Consider the following 26,025-nt stretch of genomic DNA (forward strand, 5'->3'; position numbering starts at 1 on the left):
ATGTTTCATTAAGTAGACTTTCACACGGCATCCTACTGTCTCCCAGGAGGAAAGAAAAATAACCATGATTTTGCACATCTCTTAAAGACTAATAACCCCTAAAGAAGATGGAGATTTTGAAGTCAGTTATAAATCCTCAAAGGCTGCCAAATTTTGGTGTTGGTGAAACATATATGGCCATATCTTTAAGAAACAGTCTATCTGTTTAGACCTTTGCTACTTTATGAACCTATGATTTCTTTTTTTTTGTTGAGACGGAGTTTCGCTCTTGTTACCCAGGCTGGAGTGCAATGGCGCGATCTCAGCTCACCGCAACCTCCGCCTCCTGGGTTCAGGCAATTCTCCTGCCTCAGCCTCCTGAGTAGCTGGGATTACAGGCACGCGCCACCATGCCCAGCTAATTTTTTGTATTTTTAGTAGAGACAGGGTTTCACCATGTTGACCAGGATGGTCTCGATCTCTTGACCTCGTGATCCACCTGCCTCGGCCTCCCAAAGTGCTGGGATTACAGGCTTGAGCCACCGTGCCCAGCCCGAACCTATGATTTCTTGTTCAAAGACCTCAACTGTATGGCTGAGAGTTCCAGCACACCTCCATACTGTCAGGGACAACACTAATGATGCTTTACTGCTAATGAACCCTAGGAGGGAATGGAGTAGGGGCTTCCCAATTGTTATAAGTGAGCTATGGGAACCATCAACAAATTTCAAAAGCCTTTAAAGTGTCAAGCTAGCCCTCCTAAGAAGTCAGTTCTAGGAGGGATCAGGCTTTACCTCCATGATTTGGCCATTTTTAGTATAGAACTAAGATTATTCCTAAAGCTTTGTCCACAATTTGATAAAATTCTTGGCAATATATTTCTGTAGTTTCCTGTTGAATGTGCCCCAATATGGCTGCTGCTGACAGGGCCTTTTTATTATTGAAACTGTTGGATTTGGGCTGGGCATGATGACTCATCTCTGTAATCCCCATCACTTTGGGAGGCCAATGCTGGTGGATTGCTTTGAACTCAGGAGTTCTAGACCAGCCTGGGCAACATCGTGAAACCCCTTCTTTATAAAAAGTACAAAAATTAGCCAAGCATTGGTGGCTCGTGCCTTTAGTCCCAGCTACGTGGGAGACTGAGGCTGGAGAATCGCTTGAGCCTGGGAAGCCGAGGTTGCAGTGAGCTGAGATTATGCCACTGCACTCCAGCCTGGGTAACAGAGTGAGACCCTGTCTCAAAAAATAAAAAAGGAGAGAAAGAAAAGAAACAAACTATTGGATCTAGATCATTCTTATCAATAATATTTTGAGGCCTGGCTCAGTGGCTCACATCTGTAATCCCAGCACTTTGGGTGGCCGAGACCGGCAGATCATAGTTTTGATACCAGCCTGGCCAATATGATAAAACCCAATCTCCACTAAAAATACAAAAACTAGCCAGGCGTAGTGATGTGCACCTGTAGTCCCACCTACTCAGGAGGCTGAGGCAGAAAAATCACTTCAACCTGTGGGGGTGAAGGTTGCAGTGAGCTGAGATCATGCCACTGCACTCCAGCCTGGGTGACAGAGCAAGACTCCATCTAAAAAAAAAAAAAATACAAAAGAATAATATTTTGTCTTATGCAAATATTATTATGCTATTGGGTATACCTGCTTTTTTTTTCTGAGCCAATGGGCATTACTAATTTGATTAGAATACAGAGGATACCCCAAAAGCATATCAATGTGCTTCTCAAAACCTCACAAATTGCATTGGGCTGAGAGCAGTGGCTCACACGTATAATCCCAACACTTTGGGAGGCCATGGGGCTTGAGCCCAGAAGTTGGAGACCAACCTGGACAACATGGCAAAACCCTATCGCTACAAAAAATACAAAACTTAGTCCCAGCTACTTGGTAGTCTAAGGTGGGAGGATCACCTGAGCCCAGAAGGTAGAGGTGGCAATGAGCCATGATAGTGCCACTGCACTCCAGCCTGGGGACAGCAGAGTGAGACCCTGCCTCAGAAAAATAATAATTAATAATTTATGTTTCATTTGCAGAGGGAAAGAAGCAAACGTAACTTGTCCTTACCTCTAGAGAAGAGTTATTGTATAGTATCTATTATTTAAAATATTCTCAGTGCCTGTGATGATAACTTTTATACATTTTTTTCATCTGTTATTTACCACTCACTTCAACTTTAACAGTTCATCAATTCCTAATGTTTAATTTTCACCCTTAAAATCAGAACACTCTGTGACCTCAGCCATTGTGTAAATGCTGTTACATTCTGATCTCAAGTGGAGAACTGAATAATAGGTTGAGTTCCAAGGAAATGGCTTCTTGGAAACACAAAATTCACAGTTTGGCAATAGGACCTATATGATAGCGATGCATAATAACAAAATATTTTTTGTAATGGAATCCTTTTTAAAATTAATACCTTTACAGAAATTACATTACCTACCTGCAAGATGCAAAAGATTGCTTAAATTGGCCCTATGATTTAAATGGGCTTTAAATACAGTGGAAGGAAGAAACTGTTATACATTCTCTCCTAGTTCTTGTTATCTGTGGGTTTGCTAAAATAAAGTAGTTTCACAGTTTGAATGGGCTTCTTTTAGTTCACCAGAATTTTATACTTGTCTAAAAGTAATAAGAACTTTAAGGTAATTGCTACTTAATATTAGAACAAAAAGAAATACAAACCAAACAAATACAATTTGGCTTTGCTATTTCCACATAACAGTGCTTTCACAATGCAATTAAGCTCTTTCATTTTAGAGACAAAGATACTCAGAAAAGCCTCTGGAGTATTAGCAACCAGACCTACCAATTACTATTTTTTATTGGGTCATCTACAGTGAGCATAGCTGTTATTAAGAACAAATCTTTGAAATTATTTTCATCACACATAACTAATAATTGTCAAATAACCTATCCATAAATCAGTATCAAAATCTAATCTCAGCCAGGTGTGGTGGCTCATGCTTTGGGAGGCTGAGGCAGGTGGATCACCTGAAGTCAGGAGTTCGAAACCAGCCTGGCCAACATGGTGAAACCCTGTCTCTGCTAAAAATATAAACAAAACAAGCCAAAAATCTAATCTCATTTTTCTAAAACACAGCTAAGAATCAAGAAGTATGCAAAAACAAACAAACAAAAATAGCCTCAGAGTAGCCAAAATAGGTGTCCAAAGATCATATACTACCACTACATAACCATCCTATCATATCGGTATCCAAACATAAGCTCAAGTTAGAACAACCTTAGTTCAAATCTGTTCCCCCACTTAGTAGCTGAGTGACTTGGACCACATTGCTTAATCTCTCTGAATCTCAGTTTCCTCATATATAAGGTGGGATAAGAATTGTTACTTTATAAGCTTGTTGTGAGACTTAAATGAAATAAGGAATGTGATGCATAGATGTTACTTTAAAAATACATATTTTAGTCAGCAATAGTGGCCCACACATGTAATCTCAGCACTTTGAGAGGCTGAGACGGGAGGATTGCTTGAGCTCAGGAGTTCAAGGCCAGCCTGGGCAACATAGTGAGACTTCATCTCTACTAAAAATTTAAAAAATCAGCTGAGGATAGTGGTGCATGCCTTTAGTCCTACCTACTTGGAAGGCTGAGGCTGGAGGATTGCTTGAGCCCAGGAAATTGAGACTGCAGCGAGCCATGGCCGAGCCACTGCACTGCAGCCTGGGTGACAGAGAAAGACCTTGTCTTGAAAAATAAAGAAATAAAAACATATATTTTTATTGTTACTGAACATTATTTTCAACCTAACAATATAACTATTGCTACTATTCTCTGGTTCTCAAACCTAAAACCACCTTTAACGGTCAAGATGATAGCAGTCTGGCATTACAGGATGCCACAGGAAAAAAAAAATTGGAAGGAATAAAAAAGCAAACAAGAACTATACAAACATCACAATGTGGGTTTATGGCTTCTGCATGAAAACAATCTCTAGTATTCTTGTGACCTAACATCACTGTACTACAGCAGAGTGGAACATAGTAATAATGATGGCTATAAATCATCAAAAAGAATCAGTATCACCATATTATTGCAAAAGGTAATGAGTGATCTATTTTTGAAAGATCGATCTGCAAAAAAGTAAACATAAAAATAATTTGAGTGCTTAAAAGGTTAATATTTCATCTGTGTGAAAATTTCAGTATTCCCTAACAATTCCCACATTGCTTAAGTTTCACTAATACAATGAGATTTTTTTGCTAAAATTCTATATAAAGGGTAATTAATAGGAAAAAAAAAACCACTATTCTCAACTGCCCACTCTATGCCACTCACTCCTCCCACCCCACCTCCAATGATAAGAGTTCATGTCAAAATCTTGAGGAAGTAAAATTTGAGAATATTTAAAAATTACTATTAATTTTGTTCTAGTCATATTTAATATATCAAAAATAATGTCCTGATAAGAATTGTTTATGTCTATGCTAAGGATAGTTTTTAAAGGCTACTACAGAAGGAGCAGGATTGAAAGAAAAAAATTAAGAGATATTCATCTTGAACAAAGGCAATTATCTAATAGACATATTATCAGTTAGTCTTCTGCTTTGAAGAATGATTGTTGTAAATTGCCAGCAGAAGTAGTATAAACATTATTAACTAGAGTGGTGGGAAAACTTGGAAACTCCAAGATTTGGCGTCTATTTCTATGGCACTGACAAGAAGTAAACAAAGCAGGCTGATTTTCTTTAAGCCAGAAAGTGTGGTTACTTGAAAACAGAAAATGCTAAAAACAAACCTATTTAAATGTCTGTGAAATACTGCAGAGTATAAAGATGTAAAGGCAAGTCAACAGAAAGGTGTTTTTTATATAAGTGTATAGATTACAAAAAAACTAAAGTACTTAATGTATTCATCGTAATGCTTAGCAATCACTAACAAGTGACTTTTTTTTCTAGCTTGCCAACAACCTTTGCAACTTTGGATATTGATGGTGTAAGAAAAATAATCTTTGCACTACCTGGTAAGAATAACAGATTGTTTCCTTTGCTTTTTCTGGAAAAATAGCCAAAATTTTTTTAACTTCTCATGTGACCAGTACCCTATTAGATCGCTTGGTTTGAAATCCGAAAGACCTGGGCTCTGGTCTCAGCTTTTCTAAATGACCAATCACTTAACCTCTCTGAGGAGTTTTCTTCACCTATAAAATAAGACTAATATCCACTTCATAGGGTTGGTGTGAAAGTCAGATTAGATAATATATATCAAAGCACATTCCAAATCCTAAGATGATAATCAAGTGTTAGCTGTCACTAGATCTTTCTGGGGCACCTGCTTTTTCCTTATAGGAAATTGGTCAAAGTTAGCAGCCTAATACTTCTCATAACCAGAAGTATTGTGCTCTAGAGGCCAAAGGGCCTTGAGTCACCCATGCAAATACCAAATCAAAAAATACAAAGCTGCCTCTGGTCCTTGCCAGATTTGGGGTGGTTGAGGGGAGAGGGAAGAGGAAAGGCCAGGCTACTATAACAAGTGCTTCTCAGCCAAATCCACTCATCATCAGTCTACAACTTCCCCATTCCCACCCTTGCCCCAACATGAGCAGAAACTCCCATGTTCAGATTATAGAAAAAGCAAAGTTGTTGAGTTCATGAAGATTTTTAAATTCAAATGTTTAGTTATTTGGGGTTATACATTTAAAGTCATGATGAATCTTGATAAATTTTAAGAGTTTAAAAGTTTTGTGCATCTCTTATTTTTTTAACTTTTAAAATTATCCTCTGATCATTCTATTCAGTTCTCTATTTTTTGGCACAGATTCCTTTAGAAAATAACCTACTTATGTCCGGGCGCAGTGACTCATGCCTGTAATCCCAGCACTTTGGGAGGCTGAGGTGGGCGGATCACCTGAGGTTGGGAGTTCAAGACCAGCCTGGGCAAACATGATGAAACCCCATCTCTACTAAAATCACAAAATTAGCTGGGTGTGGTGGGGCATGCCTGTAATCCCAGCTACTGAGCAGGCTGAGGCAGGAGAATCCCTTGAACCTAGGAGACGGACGTTGCAGTGAGCCAAGATCACGACATTGTACTCCAGGCTAGGCAACGAGAGCGAAACTCCATCTCAAAAAAAGAGAAAAGAACCTACTTATTTCTTTGAGATTTACAAATCTCATGGCTTTAGGTTATTTATTTGCTTTTTATGTCAAGTAAATCTCAAAATGGAAAAAAAAGAAAGGGAAGCAGGCAGAAAAATGTTAAACTTTAAAAACATTTTAACCCACTATATAAGCATAAAAGAGATTCGATTTCTATCATATAGACAATTTTAAGAGAGAGGACATTTAAGTAAAATAGTCCTCAGATTGTATCTGTGACATAAAACTCCTTAGGACCTTTCATAATTCCTTGGGTGCTCTGATCACCATTATATAAAGAAATGTGCTCCTTTTCCTGGCTTCATTTTGCCTGGAAGAGACTCATTTGTCTACAGAAGATATGATTTAAACTTCAGACCACCAGTGATAGTATAACAAAGAATATTATTGTGGGAACCTGTTTCACCATTATGCCAAAGATGTTATAAAATTAAAACCTATTTTCAAATTCATACTTTTAATTTGAAACCTTAGCTGCTCAGCCTGAGTGAACCAACAGAGGGCAGCAGAAACTCACATGTTCAGATTGTAGAATGTGCAGAGGTTCCGTTTACAAGGATTTTTTTTTCTTTTTTTTGAGACAAAGTCTAGCTCTGTCACCCAGGCTGGAGCGCAGTAGCATAATCTCAGCTCACTAAAACCTCTGCCACATAGACTCAAGCCATTCTCCCACTTCAGCCTCCCAAGTAGCTGGGACTACAGGCTGTTGCTACCATCCCTGGCTAACTTTTGTATTTTCTGTAGAGACGGGGTTTCATCATGTTGCCCATACTGGTCTCAACTTCTGAGCTCAAGCGATCTACCCACTTTGGCCTCCCAAAGGCATGAGCCACTGTGCCCAGCCTTACAAGGATTTTCAATTTCATAAGTGTATTTCTGCTTTCCCGCAGGCCATGCATTTAAAGCCATCCCTAATCTCGACAAGTTTTAAATCAAAGTTTTATGTATGTACTTGTTTTTTTTTTTTTTTTTGACATTTTAACACTGCTCAAGTGACACATGCTCACTATTTTAAAAATTAGAAAATATAGATAAGCATTAAAAAATGTTAACCATAATCTCCCAACACACAGATAGATAACAACTATTACAAGTTTTTGGTATCAATCCTTCCAGTCATTTTTCATACATAGCAAGACCCTGCTTCTAAAATAATCAGAGCAATTCATTTTTTATACAATAATTTTATAAAGTGGTAATATTATAAAGAGTTTATAATCATTGATGAACAATGGCTTTTTTATTTGTTTGGATTTTTTATTTTGCTTTTTCAGGAAAAAAGATTCTATCTGCTTATATTTTGAGGCAAGGGAAAATAATTGATTTTTCTATTGAAATTATTAGTATCACTTGTCACTTTTTGGACCCTAAAAATCTATTCTTAACTGCTTTTGTAGGTAAGAGAAAAATGGATATATGATTCAAGCTAATAATAGGCTAACCTGACCATTGCCTTTTAACTTGATGTGCAATAAGCAGTATTTAGCTATGCCAAGGAAACCTAAAAATCTAGTATCCCATTCCCTACTCCAGGATATACACATTCATACTTACATAGAACTGTATAAAAGTATGAAAACAATTGGAAGTTTAGAACCAGAAAAGATCTTGAGACTCATGTAGTCCAACCTTTCATTTCATAGATGAGTAAAGTTAGGATCAAAAAACTCTGCAACTTGCCAAGATCACACAGCTTGGTTAGATAAAAATGCCACACAAGAAATCAAATCTGTTATATACAACCCAGTGGTTGCTTGTTTCTTCACAGCCAACCCTTCCTCTTTTGAAGTATATGACACACCTAGATTTCTTCTTGGAAAGATATAGTGGAATTCCTCAAATTCTTCTCCTAACTTTAAAAGAATTTGGTATTTGTATTAGTCTGTTCAGGCTGCCAGGACAGAATACCACAGACTGGGTAGCTTAAACAACAGAAACATATTTTCTCACAGTTTGGAGGATGAAATTCCAAAATCAAGGTACCAGCAAGGTTGGCTTCTAGTGAGGCCTCTCTTCCTGGCTTGTAGACAGCAACGTTTTAGTAAAAACTCCTGGTGTCTCTTTCTCTTTTAATAAGGACACCAATCCTATTGGACTGTGGCCACACCCTTATGACCTCATTTACCTTAATTACCTCCATAAAGGCCCTATCTCCAAATATAGTCAATCATATTAGAGTTACAGCTTTATTATATGAATTTGATCCATAACAGTATTCATCTCCAGGTTCTTAAGACACATTTTAAATCATTTGGCTTTACTTTTTTTAATTTAAAGAAATACCTAGGCAGAGAAGATTATAAATAAGTTTCCTTATGCTTATTTATGTTTTTTCATTTTTGATACCAAGATTGTAATATTATAATTTTTAAATGCTTAAAAAATAGCAAGTAGATATATAAAACTTTTAAATGGCTTTAAGACAAGATTAGTAATGGCTTTCAACGGGCTCTGAGGAAGGCAGAAACAAATGGTGTTAAACAGCTTCTGGGCATCAGAATTCTCCATTTTACTGAAAGACCCAAATGTTTACACCCCCTGTGGCATTGAGTTGACTATATATAGTTCTGGTTGAATTCAAGGTGATTCAGAAGAGGGAAAATAGTGCCTAGTCACTTCTGTCACATTCTAATACCAGAAGATATAGGCAAACATAATTATTTGTCAAATTGTTACATACTGTATTATAAATAACTGCTTGGTTGACTTTCAGGGAATCCTGTATCAGCTGTGGTCACCTGCAATCTCTTTGTTGTGCCTGCACTGAGAAAGATGCAGGGCATCTTGGATCCTCGGCCAACCATCATCAAAGCAAGGGTAATGTTTTCTAATGACCAGAAACCAAAATTGAAGCCTGACAACAGTTAGGGGTATGATTTCCTAACTGCCCAAAATAAATGTCTAGAGTTTTATGTTAGTTTTTGATGAAAAATGTGATTATATTCTCCCCTGTGTACTAGAAAATATAGAGGAGAGGGTCCCTTTTATTCTCTTTCAGGACATCTAAAGTGAATAATTTTATTTTTTATGTATTTATTTAGAGATGGAGTTTTGCTCTTATTGCCCAGGCTAGAGTGCAGTGGTGTAATCTCTGCTCATTGCAACCTCCATCTCCCGGATTCAAGCAATTCTTCTGCCTCAGCCTCCTGATTAGCTGGGATTACAAGCACGCACCACCATGCCCAACTGATGTTTTGTATTTTTTAAGTAGAGACGAGGTTTCACCATGTTGGCCAGGCTAGTCTTGAACTCTGACCTCTGGTAATCCACCCACCTCAGCCTCCCAAAGTGCTGGGATTACAGGCACGAGCCACCGTGCCCAGCCTAAAGTGAATAATTTTCTCCAGATAGAAATCCATATACAAATTCAGCAAGTACAGCTTAAAAACTTGATACCTAAGGACAAAACAGTCAATAGGATTTATCTGGCACTACCCTAACACTAGACCTGTCTAGAACAAGGGAAAACTCCCTTTTTCCCTTGCAAACTCATAGGGACAACAATTAACCTGCTCACTTTTTATGTGACTTCAATGATAAACTTTTAAAAATTCAGAAGACAAAGGACTAGAGAGAGACCCTGATGATTCAGCAGGGAAAAGGTAACCATATTATTTAGAAGAGGATTGCTAAGGCTGAGAAATATTATACTATGGTAAAAGTCTCTTGGAAATTAGGTCTCCTTCTCCGTCAACACTAACTTCAATGTGATTTACTACTACTCAATTAATTATGTTATACACTTTCTATGTGACTAATGAATAATGTTCTTAGCAATATAAACTACAATACCAAACCATTACTTTCCAAGAGTTCCAAAATAAAATCAAATATGGCAGAATGCAATGATTAGTTGATAGGAAGAACAAAGAAAACATAAAAGATACAATATTAGGCTGGGTGCAGTGGGTCTTACCTGTAATCCCAGCACTTTGGGAGGCCAACGCAGGTGGATCACCTGAGGAGGTCAGGAGTTGAAGACCAACCTGGCCAACATGGTGAAACCCCATCTCTACTACAAATAGAAAAAGTTAGCTGGGCATGGTGTTGGGCACCTGTAATCCCAACTATTCAGAAGGCTGAGACAGTTGAATTGCTTGATCCCAGGAGGCAGAGGTTGCAGTGAGCTGAGATAGTGCCATTACACTCCAGCCTGGGAAACGAGCAAAACTTCTCAAAATAAAAAGATAATGTATTAATAAAATATTGCTCTGAGAATGAAAACATTAAGAAAATCTAGGCTTTTAATAGTCTTAACATTGACTTTTTATATACAAAGAACTTGTGACTAGGATATGAAACAATCTCCTTTTCTTAAAACTTCATGAAAAATTTAACTGTTTTTTCAATAAACAGAATGATAATCAAATTGGAAATTAAGTGGAAAAGGAAATAAAAACCATCTATGAATAAAAAGTATTCTGAGCCAGGCACTGTGGCTCACGCCTGTAATCCCAGCACTTTGGGAGGCCAAGGTGGGTGGATCAAGAGGTCAGGAGTTCAAGACGTGCCTGACCAACATGGTGAAACACCAGCTCTACCAAAAATACAAAAATTAGCCAGGCGTGGTGGCACACACCTGTAATCCCAGCTACTCAGAAGGCTGAGGCAGGAGAAAAAAAAAGTAGTCTGATCAAGTAAGAAGTCAGAGTCACAAAGCTTAGATTTAGACAGTCAAACCAGTAATACTGAATTTACTATCTTCATATTTACTAAATTAAGGAAATAAAAATCCACATTATTATAGGAGAGAGAGAGAAAGAAGGCTTCCCTTAGACTTTGCAGATCTCTTTTGAATCCTTTCATTTATTTCTCATTTTAACTTTCACCATCTCTTCTTTAAAACAGACACTGTGGCAGCCATCTATTCTGATCACAAAGATGAGATGGTAGTCTGTAATCAGACTCATGCTTGATATGTTGTTCCTGATGCTGCCCATTTCCTGTCAGCAAAGGATATTAAAAAGTCATACAAAAAAAATCAGTCAAATGCCTTTCTCCCACAGCAGTGTCACTGGAACTGCCAGTATGGGTTATTAGTATGCTTGGCTATGTGATTCCTTTGTTTCTTAGCTCCCCAAATCACCCCCACATCATTACTGACACAACTGCCACTTTAAAGCATAAACCTATATACTTCCTTGAAACATGACAAATCTTTTCTCTATGTTCTGACCATAAAAGATGCAGCTTACACACACCACTTATTACAGTTCTTCAAAATAGATGCCATAGTCATTGCCTTTACCAATGCTTGCTGCTTTAAGTGGGAGTCGGTGTTAAATGCTGCAGTTGGTAAATCATACTGCTGGACTCTGATGTGGCCATTCTATGTCTCAGTGCAGAAAGTGTCATCCTTGCTAGGCACAGTGGCACACTCCTGTAATCCCTGCTACTCAGGAGGCTCAGATGGGAGGATTGCATGAGGCCAAGTGTTTGAGACAAGCCTGGGCAACATAGCAAGACCCTGCCTCTAAAAAAAAAATTAACAAAAAGAAAATATCATCCTTTTGTATCAAAGCATTCAGAAGAACATCAGTTTAGAACAAACATTTCCCTTATATCCTTGGTTACTTATCGTTGGAGGTGAAATACTTGTTATTTTCAGTATACAATAAGAAACACTTCCAAAGCATCTGATTAAAAAAAATAAAAAAGAAAGGAACACAATCCTAGCAATTCATCAAATAGAATTATTGACCCCATGTTTTCACACAAGGACATCTTATCATGTGTTTCCTTAATATCCCATCAAAGCATTCTGTACCACCCTTCTTCTCAACTTTTTTCACTAGAAACATACCTGGAGTAACTCCCATTAGTATTAACAACTTATGTTAGGCAGTGATTAAGAGATGGAAAAGGGGGAAAGTGTGTTCTAGAAGATAACCAACTATAAGTCCCTTGTGCCCATCCCCCTCACAAACACAGCCAGAACAATGAATAAATAACCACATTTTAATGAAAATAACTGAAGAAGAGCAGCAGAGTCTATCCATGGAGTAACAAACCCTGGTGAGCACAGAAACCCTGATGGTCATATAGAGAACAGAAGGAAACACCAGGCCTCCACCATCACATCCCCCAGCCAGATCAGATCAGCAGGAAACCAAGAAGAACCTCCTATGGCAAGCAGTTAAGCAGAGGATCCCAACAACCCCCATCAACACTTTAGATACCTACAGACCTTCCAGTGTGGTACCCTGCAGTCCTCATAAGCATGAAGCCCAGCTGAAGGAACTGCCTGGACTCCACAGAGCTATGCTCTCCCCAGAAAAGGAGCCAACACTGTGCTGCAACCTCTGTGGCCTGTGCAGCTACTGAACTATATCATGTTGGAACAGGAACTATGGCTGGAGTGTGTCTTGCTCTGGGAGTGAGTAGCCACAGCACTCCTTCATCCCCAATGTTACCCCAACACTGCATCCTGATATCCACATGCTGAAATGCAAGCAGATGTTAGAACTTTCCCAATGGAGCCAAATAGAGGTAGAGCTACTCCACCTACCCCTTCCCCATCCCCCTCAGTCAGAGCTGAAGCCATATACTGCCTCCTAGGAAAACAGTATCTTGGCTGCTTAGAGCAGTCATGCCTCCCTAAGTTCAGTCTTGCACTAGCCTAAGTTGAAGCAGCACCCAGCATCCCAGGAAATGGTGCTTTTGCTGCCCAAAGTAATCATGTGCTCTAGTACCTAAGCTAAAGCAGCACCCTTTATCCCAAAGAAAAGGTGCCAGAGCCACCCAGAACAGTCATGTCCCCAAGGCCTGAGCTGAAGCAGCATATCACCCCCTAGGAAACTGGCGCCCTGGCTGAACTGAGCAGCTGGATAACTGCTGCTCAAAGCTATGCCAGTGTAGTACCTACAACCCAGGGAAACAGCAGTAGCTGAGTTACGACACCCCATCAGACAGGCCAAACAACTTCATACTCCCTTTCCTGAAGCTAGACTAGCCCCCTAGTGTCTGAGCAGCTGAGAAACACCTCTTCCCAGGAAGTGCAGTCATAGCTATGCTATTTACTGCCCCCACCCTAGGCCCAAATGACAGCTGTGCTCCACCATTCTGGGTTACTTACTGCTGCTGCACCTAGACGCACAAAGTCTGGGATTCTGCCAAGCCCCACCAGCACAGGGTCTAGAGTCACTACTACACGATGCCTCATCCCCTGGGACCTAGGTTGCCACTAAGCCCTATTGGCTCAGGTTCCTGGATGACAACCATAGCCTGCTCCTCAGGCCCAAACATCAAGGGCATGCCTTCTTCTCTGGAGTCAGGCTAGAGCTGTGCCCTGCCCCTCTGGGGCAGGATCATAGCTACAACTCAGCTACCTGAACCCCAGCTAAGGGGTACCTTGGCTATATGGACAACCCACACCCAAACCTACCACAGAGAAACAAGCACCCCAAGATCCAGGTGCCACAATAGGTTCACAAGACCCTGAGCCTAGGACCCTGGCCCCACATCCACTCTAAACACCCATACCAGGGAACCCAGTGCTGCAGTAGGCCTTGTAGGCCATGTCAGATTTGATACCAAGAGGGAACCCCCAGGCTATGTCTTCCCATTGTGGCGAAAATAAGAATGAGGAAGACACTAAAAGCCCTTGACACTGAATATTAGCAACCTATGCCACCACCACCACTACTTCCACAAACTTCTATGGACTAGGTAACTGAGGCACCCAGAGTTACTGCTCACCCTGAATGCACCTGAAGATGCTGCATGGAAACTATACATCATCCTTGCTAGGCACAGTGGTACTCTCCTGTAATCCCTGCTACTCAGGAGGCTCACTATACCTATTGAAAAAGTCACCACATGCTTCCCAACTAGCAGACTAAAACCCAATTGCAAATGAAAGTCTTTCTCTATGGGAACCAGAAAGATTAGAAGAAAGAATTGTTCCACCAAGTGCACAAATTAATGCAGGCTCACAGGAAACACAAAAAGCAAGCAAATATGACACCACTGAAGAAATATAATGGGTCTCTAGTAAAAGACCCAAATGAAAAGAAAATCAATGATGTGCTGGAAAAGAAATGCAAAATAATTATCTGAAGGAAATTCAATGAGATATAAGAAAATGTATATATAGACAATTCAACAGAATCAGGAAAACAATTCATTATTTAAATGAGAAATTCAACAGAGATAGGAATCATAAAAAAAAAAAAAAACCAGAAATCCTACAGCTATTGAATTCAATGAATAAATAAAAATTACAATAGAGAGCTTCAACATCAGACTTTGTCAAGCAGAAGACTTTCCAAACTTGAAGATAGGTCATTTGAAATTACCCACTCAGCACCGGGTGCAGTGCCTCATGCCTGTAATCCCAACACTTTAGGAGGCTGAGGCAGGTGAAACACCTGAGGTTGGGAGTTCCAGACCAGCCTGACCAACATGGAGAAATCCCATTTCTATTAAAAATACAAAATTAGCTGGGCGTGGTGGCACATGCCTGTAATCCCAGCTATCGGGAGGCTGAGGCAGGAGAATCACTTGAGCCTGGGAAGCGGAAGTTGCAGTGAGCCGAGATTGTGCCACTGCACTCCAGCCTGGGCAACAAGAGCAAAACTCCGTCTCAAAAAAAAATATATATATATACTGCCCACTCAGAAGGGGGAAAAAAGAAATAATGAAAAAGAATGAAGAAAGCCTATAAGATTTATGGGACATTATTAAATCAACAAATATTTTTATCATCAGAGTCCAGAAGAAGAGGAGAAAGGAAAGAGGATAGAAAACTTATTTAATGAAATATACCTGAAAATGTCCTAAATCTATGGAGAGATAAAGACATCCAGATCCAGGAAATTCAAAGGTCTCCAAATATATCCAACTCAAAAGATCCTTCCTAATTTGTCAAAAGTTAAAGACAAAGAATTAAAATAACAGCAAAACAAAAGCGTCAAGTCACATATAAGGAAGTCCACATTAGACTAACAGCATATTTCTCTGCAGAAACCTTACAGGCCAGGTAAGAAAGGAATGATACATTTAAAGTGCTGAAAGAAAAAAAAAATTGCCAACCAAAAATACCACATGTAGCAAAGCTATCCTTCAAGAATGAGGAAGAAATAAAGCCTTTTCCAGACAAACAGAAGCTGAACACCAGCTTCTTAGCCTTCTTTTATCTTTTCACCGGAGCAACCCAACCCCTGGACTTTCTGTATTACGAATATAAGGTGGCTGGGCATGGTGGCTCATGCCTATAATCCCAGCACTCTGGGAGGCCAAGGCTGGAGGATTGCTTGTGCCCAGGAGTTCAAAACCAGCCTGAGAAACATAGCAAGATGCCATCTCTGCAAAAAAATTAAAATTAGCTAGGTGTGATGGCACATGCATGTGGTGTCAGCTACTCAGGAGGCCAAGGCAGGAGGATCACTTGAGCCCAGGAGGTCAAGGCTACAGTGAGCGATGATTGTGCCACTGCACTCCAGCCTGGGTGACAGACTGAGACCTTGTGTCAAAAGAAAAAATACATTTTTAAATTTTATTTAAAAGGAAAAGAACATAAAGTGGCAGTGATAGCAATAACAGAATACCAAGGATAGTCTCCATGTCCACTGTATTCTTTGCAGAACCCCTACCATCTTGCAGTTTTCTGAGATGATCAGGTGACCAAGTTTGTTGTTTTTTTTTTTATTCTGTAGTTATCATGTGATGTAAAACTGGATCCTCGTCCAGAATACCATCGGTGTATACTAACTTGGCATCACCAAGAACCACTGCCTTGGGCACAGAGTACAGGTTAGTCATTCACATCTACAAGTATTCCTAGGCACCTATCCTGTTAAAATACAAATTTATATATAATCTTCCTTGGTTATAACTGATTTTATAATTATTATACATTTTCCTTTTTGAAAAGTTAGATGAGTTAAATTATTCCTAAACAGTATGACAAAAGTTAAAAAAATAATTATTAGAAGTTTACTTATTTTATTGAGCCATATTTTCTAGATAAACATTTAGAATGTCCACATATCATTGACTAATATCCTGCAATAAATCTACAATTACAGAAGATTTGATATGTTTCTTCAACCCATAAGTTCTGAGTATAACTTTGTAGGAAAAGGAGGAGATTCTAGCTATACCATCCTGAAATGTGAGGTGAAAGCCTAATTTATAATATAATTCTCTGTACTCTACTATACCCTAGTTACTGGTAAATTTGAAGAGCAGAGAAATCAATATTGATAATTCAGAGTTCTATGGTTACTTCCACTAGACTTAAATTGTTATTCCCAACTTTTCTAGTCATATTTTGCCTAACTTTTGATGTGACTCCAGAAGAACTGGAGTACTCTTAAACAAAGATCCTACCAAGTGAAAACATCAACTAACAGTGACCAAGTTCATGCCATCAGAGAGACCTGCATTCAGATTGCCACCAACCTAGTTAGCAGGATCCTAGGCAAGTTACCTAAGATTTCTTTGAGTTTTGTGAGAATCAAATAAGGCGCTTAAGTAAACTGCCTAATACTTTGGCAGTTAGTAAAGAAATGGTAGCTGCTACTGTTATTGTCATTATTATTTTAATAGGTTTTTTAAAGCCTCCCTATTCAGACATGCATAACATTTCAGCCTGAATTGAGAAATTGTGGCATTTTGCATAATGCTATAAAATCCTGGTTTTACTCTTTCAAGCAAGAATTTCTAATGTTTATTTTTAAAGTTTGAATGAGGAGGTGGTAGGAAATAATAGCATGGCCACCTGAAAAGGGTACTGGAAAGTCTGATCATCTCTTCTCCTCTTGAAGACCTGCACTTCTGTCTGTTTTCATTTTGAAAAGGTCTACAAGGCCCCAAATGTATACGCCATGATGCTTGTGCTGCTGTAGTAAGAGTATTTCTTTCTAGGTAATCAAATGAGCAGCCGTTTGATGAGCATGCGCAGTGCCAATGGATTGTTGATGCTACCTCCAAAGACAGAACAGTACGTGGAGCTCCACAAAGGCGAGGTGGTGGATGTCATGGTCATTGGACGGCTATGATGGTCACCAGCAGGAGAAAGCTTTGATGCATGTCCACATATCACTGACTGTATCCTGTAATATGCAACGGCACAGCTAGTTTTCCTGATTTGGATAAAAGTTGATCTGTATAGTCAACATCTGGAACTATATTTCAAATGAATTTAAATATCTTTTAAAGAAAAAAACACCTAAAAATAAATCTTAACAGACAATTCTATTCTGATTATATCAAGGCAAATTTTTCCTTTCTTGCAAATTGCTTTGTGTGTTCAATGCTAGGTCTGATAGCGATAGCTTTTAGTAGACAGCAGTAGGTGCCTGCAGAACTTGTGTTTTTCTCATCTTTAAAATACAACTACTTATGCTCTTAAATCAAGGCTGTCTGCTTATTTATACTAGCGTAGGCAACACTTGGATTTCCCTTCTTAGTATGCTTCATAACTGCTTTACAGAAAGCTTTTGCTTGTTCTTTCTCATGTATCTCGTGTTTATGTGCACAGTGCCAAAAGAAGACTGACTGGGTGGAGGCTCTGCCTTGCCTCAAGAACCATCCCCTGCAGAGCATCTAGGGAGGTTTCTCACCCCCATAGCCTCATGGCACAGTACTCTTGGGCAGTAACTGGATACCTTTTATTTGAACAAACAAACTGAAGAAAAATGCTTCCTTAAGTGCTGACAGCCTTTTTAACCAATACATTTAAAATTGTACAGAACAAAAAAATAAAATCAAAGACTGATCTTGTACAGATATTAGTGTTACCAGCATTCATGTGGAAATCAAGAGCAAAGACAATATAATGTTAAACAACTCTGTACCATAACATTTTCTGTAATGATACTGAAACTTAATGAATAAAAAAATTCCTTGATCATTATTTAAAAATGTATTGTTTTGGCCTCATTATTAAAAAGAGAGGAATGTCATGCCATTCTGATAGGGTTCTGCCTGGCTAAAAGGAATAGTTAAGATGGCCTACCAAGGAGATTTTAAATATAGTACATTATAACTCTGTATCTTATTACAATGTTTGGGAAAAAATGTGATCATAGCATTGTGATCTATAGAGTTGTGAAAATACAGATGAGAAGGTAGGAGAACCTGAAGTTGGTCTGGTGTTTCCAGTCATAGCTGGAGAACAGCAAGCAAATTTAGAGGAAGGATATTAATGACTTAGAAAAAAAATTTATTTTAGATGCCATAAAAGCCAATTTTAAACATCTACAGTTCTTTGAAATGGAGAAAAAAATAAGTAATGAACCAAAAAAATTGCAGATGAGTACCTCGAAATTTTTTTTTTGAGAGGGAGTCTCTGTCGCCAGGCTGGAGTGCAGTGGCTCAATCTCAGCTCACTACAACCTCTGCCTCCCAGGTTCAAGTGATTCTCCTACCTCAGCTTCCCAAGTAGCGGACTACAGGCATGCACCACTACACTCAGCTAATTTTTGTATTTTTTTTTTTTTTAGTAGAGATGGGGTTTCACCATGTAGGCCAGGATGGTCTTGATCTCTTGACCTTGTGATCCACCTGCCTTGGCCTCCCAAAGTGCAGGGATTACAGTCGAGAGCTACTGCGCCCAGCCATACCTTGAAATTTTTTAACCATATTAGGAAGTGAGAAATGGAGAAAAAAAATCTGTGCTGACCATAGAAAATACAATAAGTAAAATACACTCTATCCACAATGGCTCCTTTAATAAAAATTTAGGGGCCCTTTTCAAATGGTGGTAACAGGAGGATGTTAAATATACTGTAAAATGTGCTCAGGAAACTAAACTACAAAAATTGGCCTACTATTAAACAAAATGTTAAGGGAAGGTAAATAAAGGCAAAATAGTAAATACATATTTGATACTGATATGTGATATTTTCATTTTATATTTACAGTTGAAGAATGTAAGATTAGTTAATAGAGGTCAAATGGAAGAGTATGCAAAAATCCCTTTATCTACATTCAGGAAATATTTGTTAAGCATCTACTCTGTGCTTGGGTACAAAGTACATCATGCTACTATTTATAAACATGAATAGGGCAAAGTACCTGACATTATACTTCATTAGGGAGATAACAAAAATGTATGCAAATAACCATAATATTTAATATATTTGATAATATAGAGTCTATAGAATGTAAAAAATGCCATAACACAGCTTTTAAGGATTGGAGGTATTCAGATGAGATTTCAAGGCATGAGATGGCATATTAGTGGGTCTTTTTATTTTTAGAGGCACAGTCTTGCTCTACTGCCCAGGCTGCAGTGCAGCATCATGGTCATAGTGCACTACAGCCTCGAACTCCTGGCCTCAAGTAATCTTCCTGCATTGGACTCCCAAAGTGCTGGAATTATAGGTGTGAGCCACCATGCCCAGCTGACATTAGTGGTTCTTGAAGGAAGGGTAGAATTTTGAAGAGGAAAGCATAGGAAACAGGGTATTCCAAAAACAAAGAATTAATAATAATTGTTTTATTATAGAATATACAGTCTATATTCTTTTTTTTTTTTTTTTTTTTTTGAGACGGAGTCTAACGCTATCACCAGTCTGGAGCGCAATGGCTCGATCTTGGCTTACTGCAACCTCCAACTCCCTCGCTCAAGCAATTCTCCTGCCTCAGCTTTCCAAGTAGCTGGAATTACAGGCACACGCCCCTATGCCCAGCCAGTTTTTGTATTTTTAGTAGAGACAGAGTTTCACCATGTTGGCCAGGATGGTCTCTGGTCTCGATCTCCTGACCTCGTGATCCACCTCAGCCTCCCAAAGTGCTGGGATTTACAGGTGTGAGCTACCATGCCCGACCTATATATTTTTTTTTTTTTTTGAGATAAGGTTTTACTCTGTCTCCCAGGCTGGAGTGCTGATTTGAGCTCACTGCAGCCTTGACCTCCCTGGGCTCAAGTGATCCTTCCATCTTAGCCTCCTGAGTAGTTGGGACTATGCACACACTTTTGTTTTGTTTTGTTTTGTTTTTTGTCTTTTGCAGAGGCAGGCTGGTCTCAAACTCCTGGGCTTAAGTGATCCACCCATCTCAGCCTCCCACAGTGCTGGAATTACAGGCATGAACCACCAACCTCAGGCTACAGTCCATCTTTTTAAACTCTTAAGTTACAGAAACAAAATAGGTATATGATATATGTAAGACTGAAAAGGTACTGATTTAAGGCCCAAACTATAAAGTTCTGAAATAAGAGTCTAGATTTATTCTAGGAGCAATAAAACCATTAGAGATTCTTGATTAGGGAAGTACCATGATCAGAGACATCCTTTTAGGGAAAATGCTTTGGCAGCCTTGAGTCGGATAGACTGCAATGGAGGGAAACAAGTGAGAGACACCAGTTAAGAAGTTATAGCAATTGTGCAGGTGAGGGGTAGAGGTGATGGTGATAGGATGGTCTGGACAGATGGATACATCTCTGGAGATGAAAGAATGGAAAGAATTTTCTGGCTGATTTCAGATTTTCGAAGGAAGTTAGAGAAGGGAGAGATGATTCAAAGTCTCCCCTCTTGGCTGACTGAGAAAATGTTAAACATTAACAAAAAGAAAGAAAAATGAGTTTTATGGAGGAGTTGATGAGTTTGAGCATGTGTTTGAGATGCCAGGAATGCTAAGATAGACATGTCCCAATGGCATTTGAAACTACAGGTTAGGAGTTCACAAAAGAGTTACTGACTGGATAAACCTTGGAAATCATTCACAAAAAGGTGGTATCTGAAATGCAAGGAATTTCATTTATAGATGGAAAAGATTATCAAGAAAAGGCTTGCCAAGGGAATAGGACAGGCCTTGGGATGTTGGAGGAAAAAGCTAACATCTTCCAATGAGGATGTTGGAATGGAATGAGAAGAAAAACAGTTTAGAGAAGAGAAGATAAGGGAGTACAGGGTCCCACAAACCAAGAAGGAAAGTCTCAAGAAGGAAGGATAATCAACTGTAAATGCAAAAGAAATACCAAGAAGGATGAAGGCTCCAAAAGTCTTAATTGATTAGGCCATTATTTGTAAACTGTAAGAGTACAATTTTAGTAGTGGCTTAAGAGCAAAAGCCAGATAGCAAAATAGAAACTGTGAATATGAATTATTTGGAATTTCTGTGTGAAAAAAGACACAAAATAGTAGCTGTTTGGAAAACTCTGCCCCTACCGCAAAATCTCTCTCTCTTTCCCTCCCCCACAAAGAGGCTCCCTTATCTCTCACTTTACATACCGGCCCTAGCCCTCCCGCCGCCCAGCTTCCCGCCCAGCAGTTCAAACTGACCAACAGTTACCCACCACCTCGGCTTTTGGCTTCCCCACCCCCAGCCCTTCAGCCCCCTATAAATAACCCTGCCCCTCTGAGCGGCGCGGCCATTCTCCTCTTCCTCCCGGCTGGTCCGCCCGGAGGCTCTTTCCTCTCAATAAAGCCTGAACTTAAGGAATTTCCTCTAGCCTGCGGTCCGGTTTTTTCCGAACGAGCTCAGTCTTCCCGCAGAGGGTAGGTCGGACAAATGGTGCCAGAAACCCGGGACGGGAGCTGGGGCCGTTGGCCCGGCCACGGCCCCCCTCCCCGACCTACCCAACACTGGCCCTGCCACCTCCACGTTCCGATTAAGGTAAGCCAAGTTTTTCTTGCTTTGCCTTCCCCCGCTTCCCGTCTCCTCTTCCTACGGCATGGTGCAGTTGCTCCCTCCGGCGTTCCGCACGGACTTCTTGCCTAGTCTCGGCCGAGCCAAGGTAGTCTTCCATTCCCGCTCCAGGAGCCTTCCGAGGGACAGCCGCCAGACGGGGGACGCCCCTCTGACCGCTTCCCTTTCCGTACTTAATTGTACTCCGGGGAATTTGCAATGAACGGGGACGCCTTTTCGTTGCATCTGCCCATCCGCGCCGGAGAGTCTGTAGCTGCGCCTGCCATGGGAAATTCGGAGTCCAAAATACCTCTGAGCACCCCCCTCGGGTGCTTGCTGCGAAATTTTACCAAATTGGGATATTCCCAAACCCTCAGAAAGAAAAAGCTTATTTTCCTGTCCCACGTGGCTTGGCCCCAATACAAACTCAGTAACCAGTCACATTGGCCCCCGACTGGCACTTTTGATTTCAACACCCTCCGAGATCTCGACAATTTTTGTCACCGCACGGGCAAGGACAATGAAATTCCTTACATCCAGGCTTTTTGGGACCTCCGTACCCACCCCAACCTATGTTCTTCGTGCTCCACCTACCAAATCCTCTTATCTCGAACCCCCCCGTAAATCTTCCTCCACTACCTCTCCCCCTCCCTACTCCTCACCGGAGGATCTGCCTGAACATCTGTCCTCTCCTGCCAATCTCAGCAACCACTCGCCATCAACCGCACGCCCTTCCCCCACTCCCTCTGCACCTCCTACCTCAGAGGCCATGCCTCGCTCTCCCTCTACTCCCTCCGAGCCCCCTCCCTCAGAGGCTGCACTTCCTCTTGCCTCTCCGGTGGCGGCCCACACCCGCTCCCACCAGCCAGCTATCCTGGCCCCACTCCGAGAAGTAGCAGGCGCAGAAGGTTTAATCAGGGTCCATGTTCCTTTCTCACTCCAAGACCTGTCCCAAATTGAGAAACGTTTAGGATCCTTCTCAGCCAACTCGTCCACCTATATTAAAGAATTCCAATACCTCACTCAAACATAAGAAGCCCTAGTCCGGTACACTCGACTAGATCCAGCCTCCCAAAATGGGGCCACTGTATTAGCCTCCCATTTTATCTCCCAATCAGCACTCGACATAAGAAAGAAACTAAAGAAAGCAGAAGAGGGGCCAGAGACTCCCATCCAAAACCTAGTAAAAATGGCCTTTAAAGTATTCAATGCCAGGGAAGATGCGGCTGAGGCTGCCCGCCAAACTCGCATGAAGCAGAAGGCTGCCCTCCAGACCCAAGCCCTAGTGGCGGCTCTAAGGCCAGCAGGGAACCAGAAGCCCAAGGCCGAAACCCATGCCCCTCCAGGGGCATGTTTCAAATGTGGAAAGGAAGGACACTGGTCCCGAGCCTGTCCACAACCACGGCCACCAACTAAGCCTTGCCCTATCTGTCGGCTCCCGGGACACTGGAAGTCAGACTGCCCCAGCTTCCCCAGGGTGCCGGTTCCTCAAAACAGACACACTGGTGTTACACAGCCGGCAGTCACCCTCAGTATGGAGGAGCCTGCTTGCCAGGAGCCGACCTCCGAGGGAGCTCCGTTCCCCAGTCTACTAGGGCTGCTAGATGACTAGCGGGGCCCTGGCTTTCCGACTCCGGTTACCCTCGCCGAGCCTAGGGTCACAAGACATGGGGGCTACCTACTCCGCACTTCCTTCTTATTCTGGCCATCTCACCCCTTCCCAGGTCTTAGTCATGGGAATCGATGGGACCCCGAGTATCCCCTACCAAACCCCACCACTCATGTGCTCATATAACTCCACTCCATTCACCCACTCCTTTTTAGTAATCCCCACCTGCCCAGTTCCCCTTCTGGGGCGAGACATCCTTTCAAAGCTGAAGGCCGTCATAACCTTCCCCACCGCCAGCCCACATAGCCTTTTTCTCCTAGCCCTCAATACTCTGCCTCGGAACTCCAGGCCCTCCAGTCTACCCCCGGGGTACGGTTCAAGGATGACTGGGCCTTCAAGCATAACCTCCTCATCCTCCCTGAAAAGCAAAGGTACCAGATAATCCAAGACATCCACAATTCACTCTATATTGGGCCTAAAGCCTTATACCGATTCCTCAACCCACTTTTTCACCCTCACCATCTCCTCAGTACCATACAGGAAGTCCAGTCCTCATGTACTGTCTGCGCGAAAACTAATTCCCAGGGTTCCTGTCATCCCCGGCGCCAGCTTCATCAGCTACGCGGGTTCCTACCTGGCCAAGACTGGCAAATTGATTTCACCTATATGCCAAAGCACAAACAGTACCGGTATCTGCTAACCATTGTTGACACTTTTTCAGGCTGGATTGAAGCTTACCCCACAGCCTCTGAGTCTGCTGGGACAGTAGCCACTCATCTCATTCAAGACATCATCCCACGCTTTGGACTCCCACCTACCATACAGTCAGACAACGGCCTAGCCTTTATCTCCAAAGTCACTAATGCCGTTTCTACCTCTCTAGGAATTCAGTAGAAGCTACATGCTGCCTACCATCCCCAGTCCTCTGGTAAGGTAGAACGGGCCAATGGCCTAATAAAGGAGCATCTGACCAAGCTCATGCTTGAGCTCCGCCAATCCTGGGTAACCTTACTTCCTATCGCCCTCACCAGAGTAAGAGCAAGCCCCCGGGGCCCATCACAGCTTAGCCCATTTGAGCTGCTGTATGGTTGCCCCTTCCTGCTTTCAACTCCCCCACCGCCAGAGACTACTCCTCTAGACAGCTACCTCCCCTACTTTACTCAGGATTAGGAGGAGGGGCACTAGTCCACTCTCACCTGGCCATAGCCCGACTGACCTCACAACTCCAAGCGGCTATTGATGACTCTACTGAGTCTTTAGCATCACTCCAACGACAGATCACCTCAGTTGCCCAAGTTGCCTTGCAGAACCGAAGAGCCCTGGACCTGCTCACTGCTGAACGAGGAGGGACCTGTATCTTCCTACAGGAAGAGTGCTGTTACTACATCAATGAATCCGGCCTAGTAGAAACCCGAATCGAGAGCCTCCAGAAACTCAAAACTAACCTGCAGAGTCAGAAGTTCTCGGCTGAAGCCACGGCGTGTTCCTATAGCGGCGCTTTCAAGAACTGACTCGAGTCACCATCCACCAGATGCTGCTCCAACCCTACCCTGAACGAGTGCAAGAAACAGACCTCTCCCCGAACATCCAGGCTCATTAAGAAAAGAGACCTCTTCAGAACCCCCATCGACCCTTGTCAGCAGGAAGTAGCTAGAGAGACAACCGACGCCCCTGACCCCCTCTTTTTCTTTTCTTTAAGGAGTCGGGAATGTTTGGAAAACTCTGCCCCTACCGCAAAATCTCTCTCTCTTTCCCTCCCCCACAAAGAGGCTCCCTTATCTCTCACTTTACATACCGGCCCTAGCCCTCCCGCCGCCCAGCTTCCCGCCCAGCAGTTCAAACTGACCAACAGTTGCCCACCACCTCGGCTTTTGGCTTCCCCACCCCCAGCCCTTCAGCCCCCTATAAATAACCCTGCCCCTCTGAGCGGCGCGGCCATTCTCCTCTTCCTCCCGGCTGGTCCACCCGGAGGCTCTTTCCTCTCAATAAAGCCTGAACTTAAGGAATTTCCTCTAGCCTGCGGTCCGGTTTTTTCCGAACGAGCTCAGTCTTCCCGCAGAGGGTAGGTCGGACAGTAGCATGAACTGATAACAAAGTAGAGGGAAGATTTGGTTTGTGTATTTTGAAAAAGAAACAAGAGTGGTGGGCATATTAACAATGAAAGAAGTGCTGAATTTAAGAACCCTGGTGGTTCAATCCAGCCGGGAAAAAAGGGGACATTTTTCCTTCTGAGTTAGAACAGGGAGAAGATATGAACACATTTGAAGTGGATACAAAGGAAATGTCATTTAAATGTTAAAAGTTCAACAAAATATCTCTACTTGGCACAGTGGACATCAATTTCATCTAATCTATTTGCATTCATTTCAACTAAAATTAAGAATTAAGCATATATGACATATTACAAGTCTTTTTTATCTTAGTAGTTTATACTTACATAAAAGCTATAGATGTTTTCAGGTTTTGATTTGTAGCTGTGTAAAAGTTAAGCAGTTCCTTTTTAATTAGATTTTTTGGTTCTATGGTCTGGTTGTTTCAAATCATATCACACAATGAAAAAAGAACATACGCAGGTGAAGTTTATCAAGTAAATGCTTGGTGATGTTGTATGTTTCACCAGGTGGATTCTTTTGAATGGCTTTCATATTTCAAATTATTTGCTAACCAACAAATTTTAAAGATCTAACCTGTTGGCTTCATGAAACCCTAACAAGTAAGTCATTTTTT

At 41.3% G+C, this 26,025-nt stretch overlaps 1 protein-coding gene and 1 long non-coding RNA gene across 51 annotated transcripts in view; one reads left to right on the forward strand and one right to left on the reverse strand.

Annotated features, from left to right (window-relative positions):
* The window catches only part of GPHN (gephyrin), a 689,342-nt gene extending 671,364 nt beyond the window's left edge, over nucleotides 1-17,978 (forward strand). For all 50 annotated transcript variants that reach the window (XR_013521272.1, XM_078335184.1, XM_078335182.1 and 47 more), the window contains 4 exons: nucleotides 4,911-4,975; nucleotides 8,824-8,927; nucleotides 15,767-15,863; nucleotides 16,980-17,978. Coding sequence is in view for 49 of the 50 variants with exons in the window: in XM_078335184.1 (XP_078191310.1) it covers nucleotides 4,911-4,975; nucleotides 8,824-8,927; nucleotides 15,767-15,863; nucleotides 16,980-17,113 (400 nt within the window). In the remaining variant the exon portion in view is untranslated. The remainder of the gene's footprint in view (nucleotides 1-4,910; nucleotides 4,976-8,823; nucleotides 8,928-15,766; nucleotides 15,864-16,979) is intronic.
* Nucleotides 3,902-26,025, reverse strand: part of LOC128928914 (uncharacterized) — a 36,325-nt gene continuing 14,201 nt past the window's right edge. Inside the window, exon 3 of the long non-coding RNA XR_008474700.2 lies at nucleotides 3,902-17,167. This is a non-coding gene — a long non-coding RNA (uncharacterized LOC128928914). The remainder of the gene's footprint in view (nucleotides 17,168-26,025) is intronic.

The sequence above is a fragment of the Callithrix jacchus genome, chromosome 8, assembly GCF_049354715.1.
Source record: "Callithrix jacchus isolate 240 chromosome 8, calJac240_pri, whole genome shotgun sequence".
NCBI lineage: Eukaryota > Metazoa > Chordata > Mammalia > Primates > Cebidae > Callithrix > Callithrix jacchus.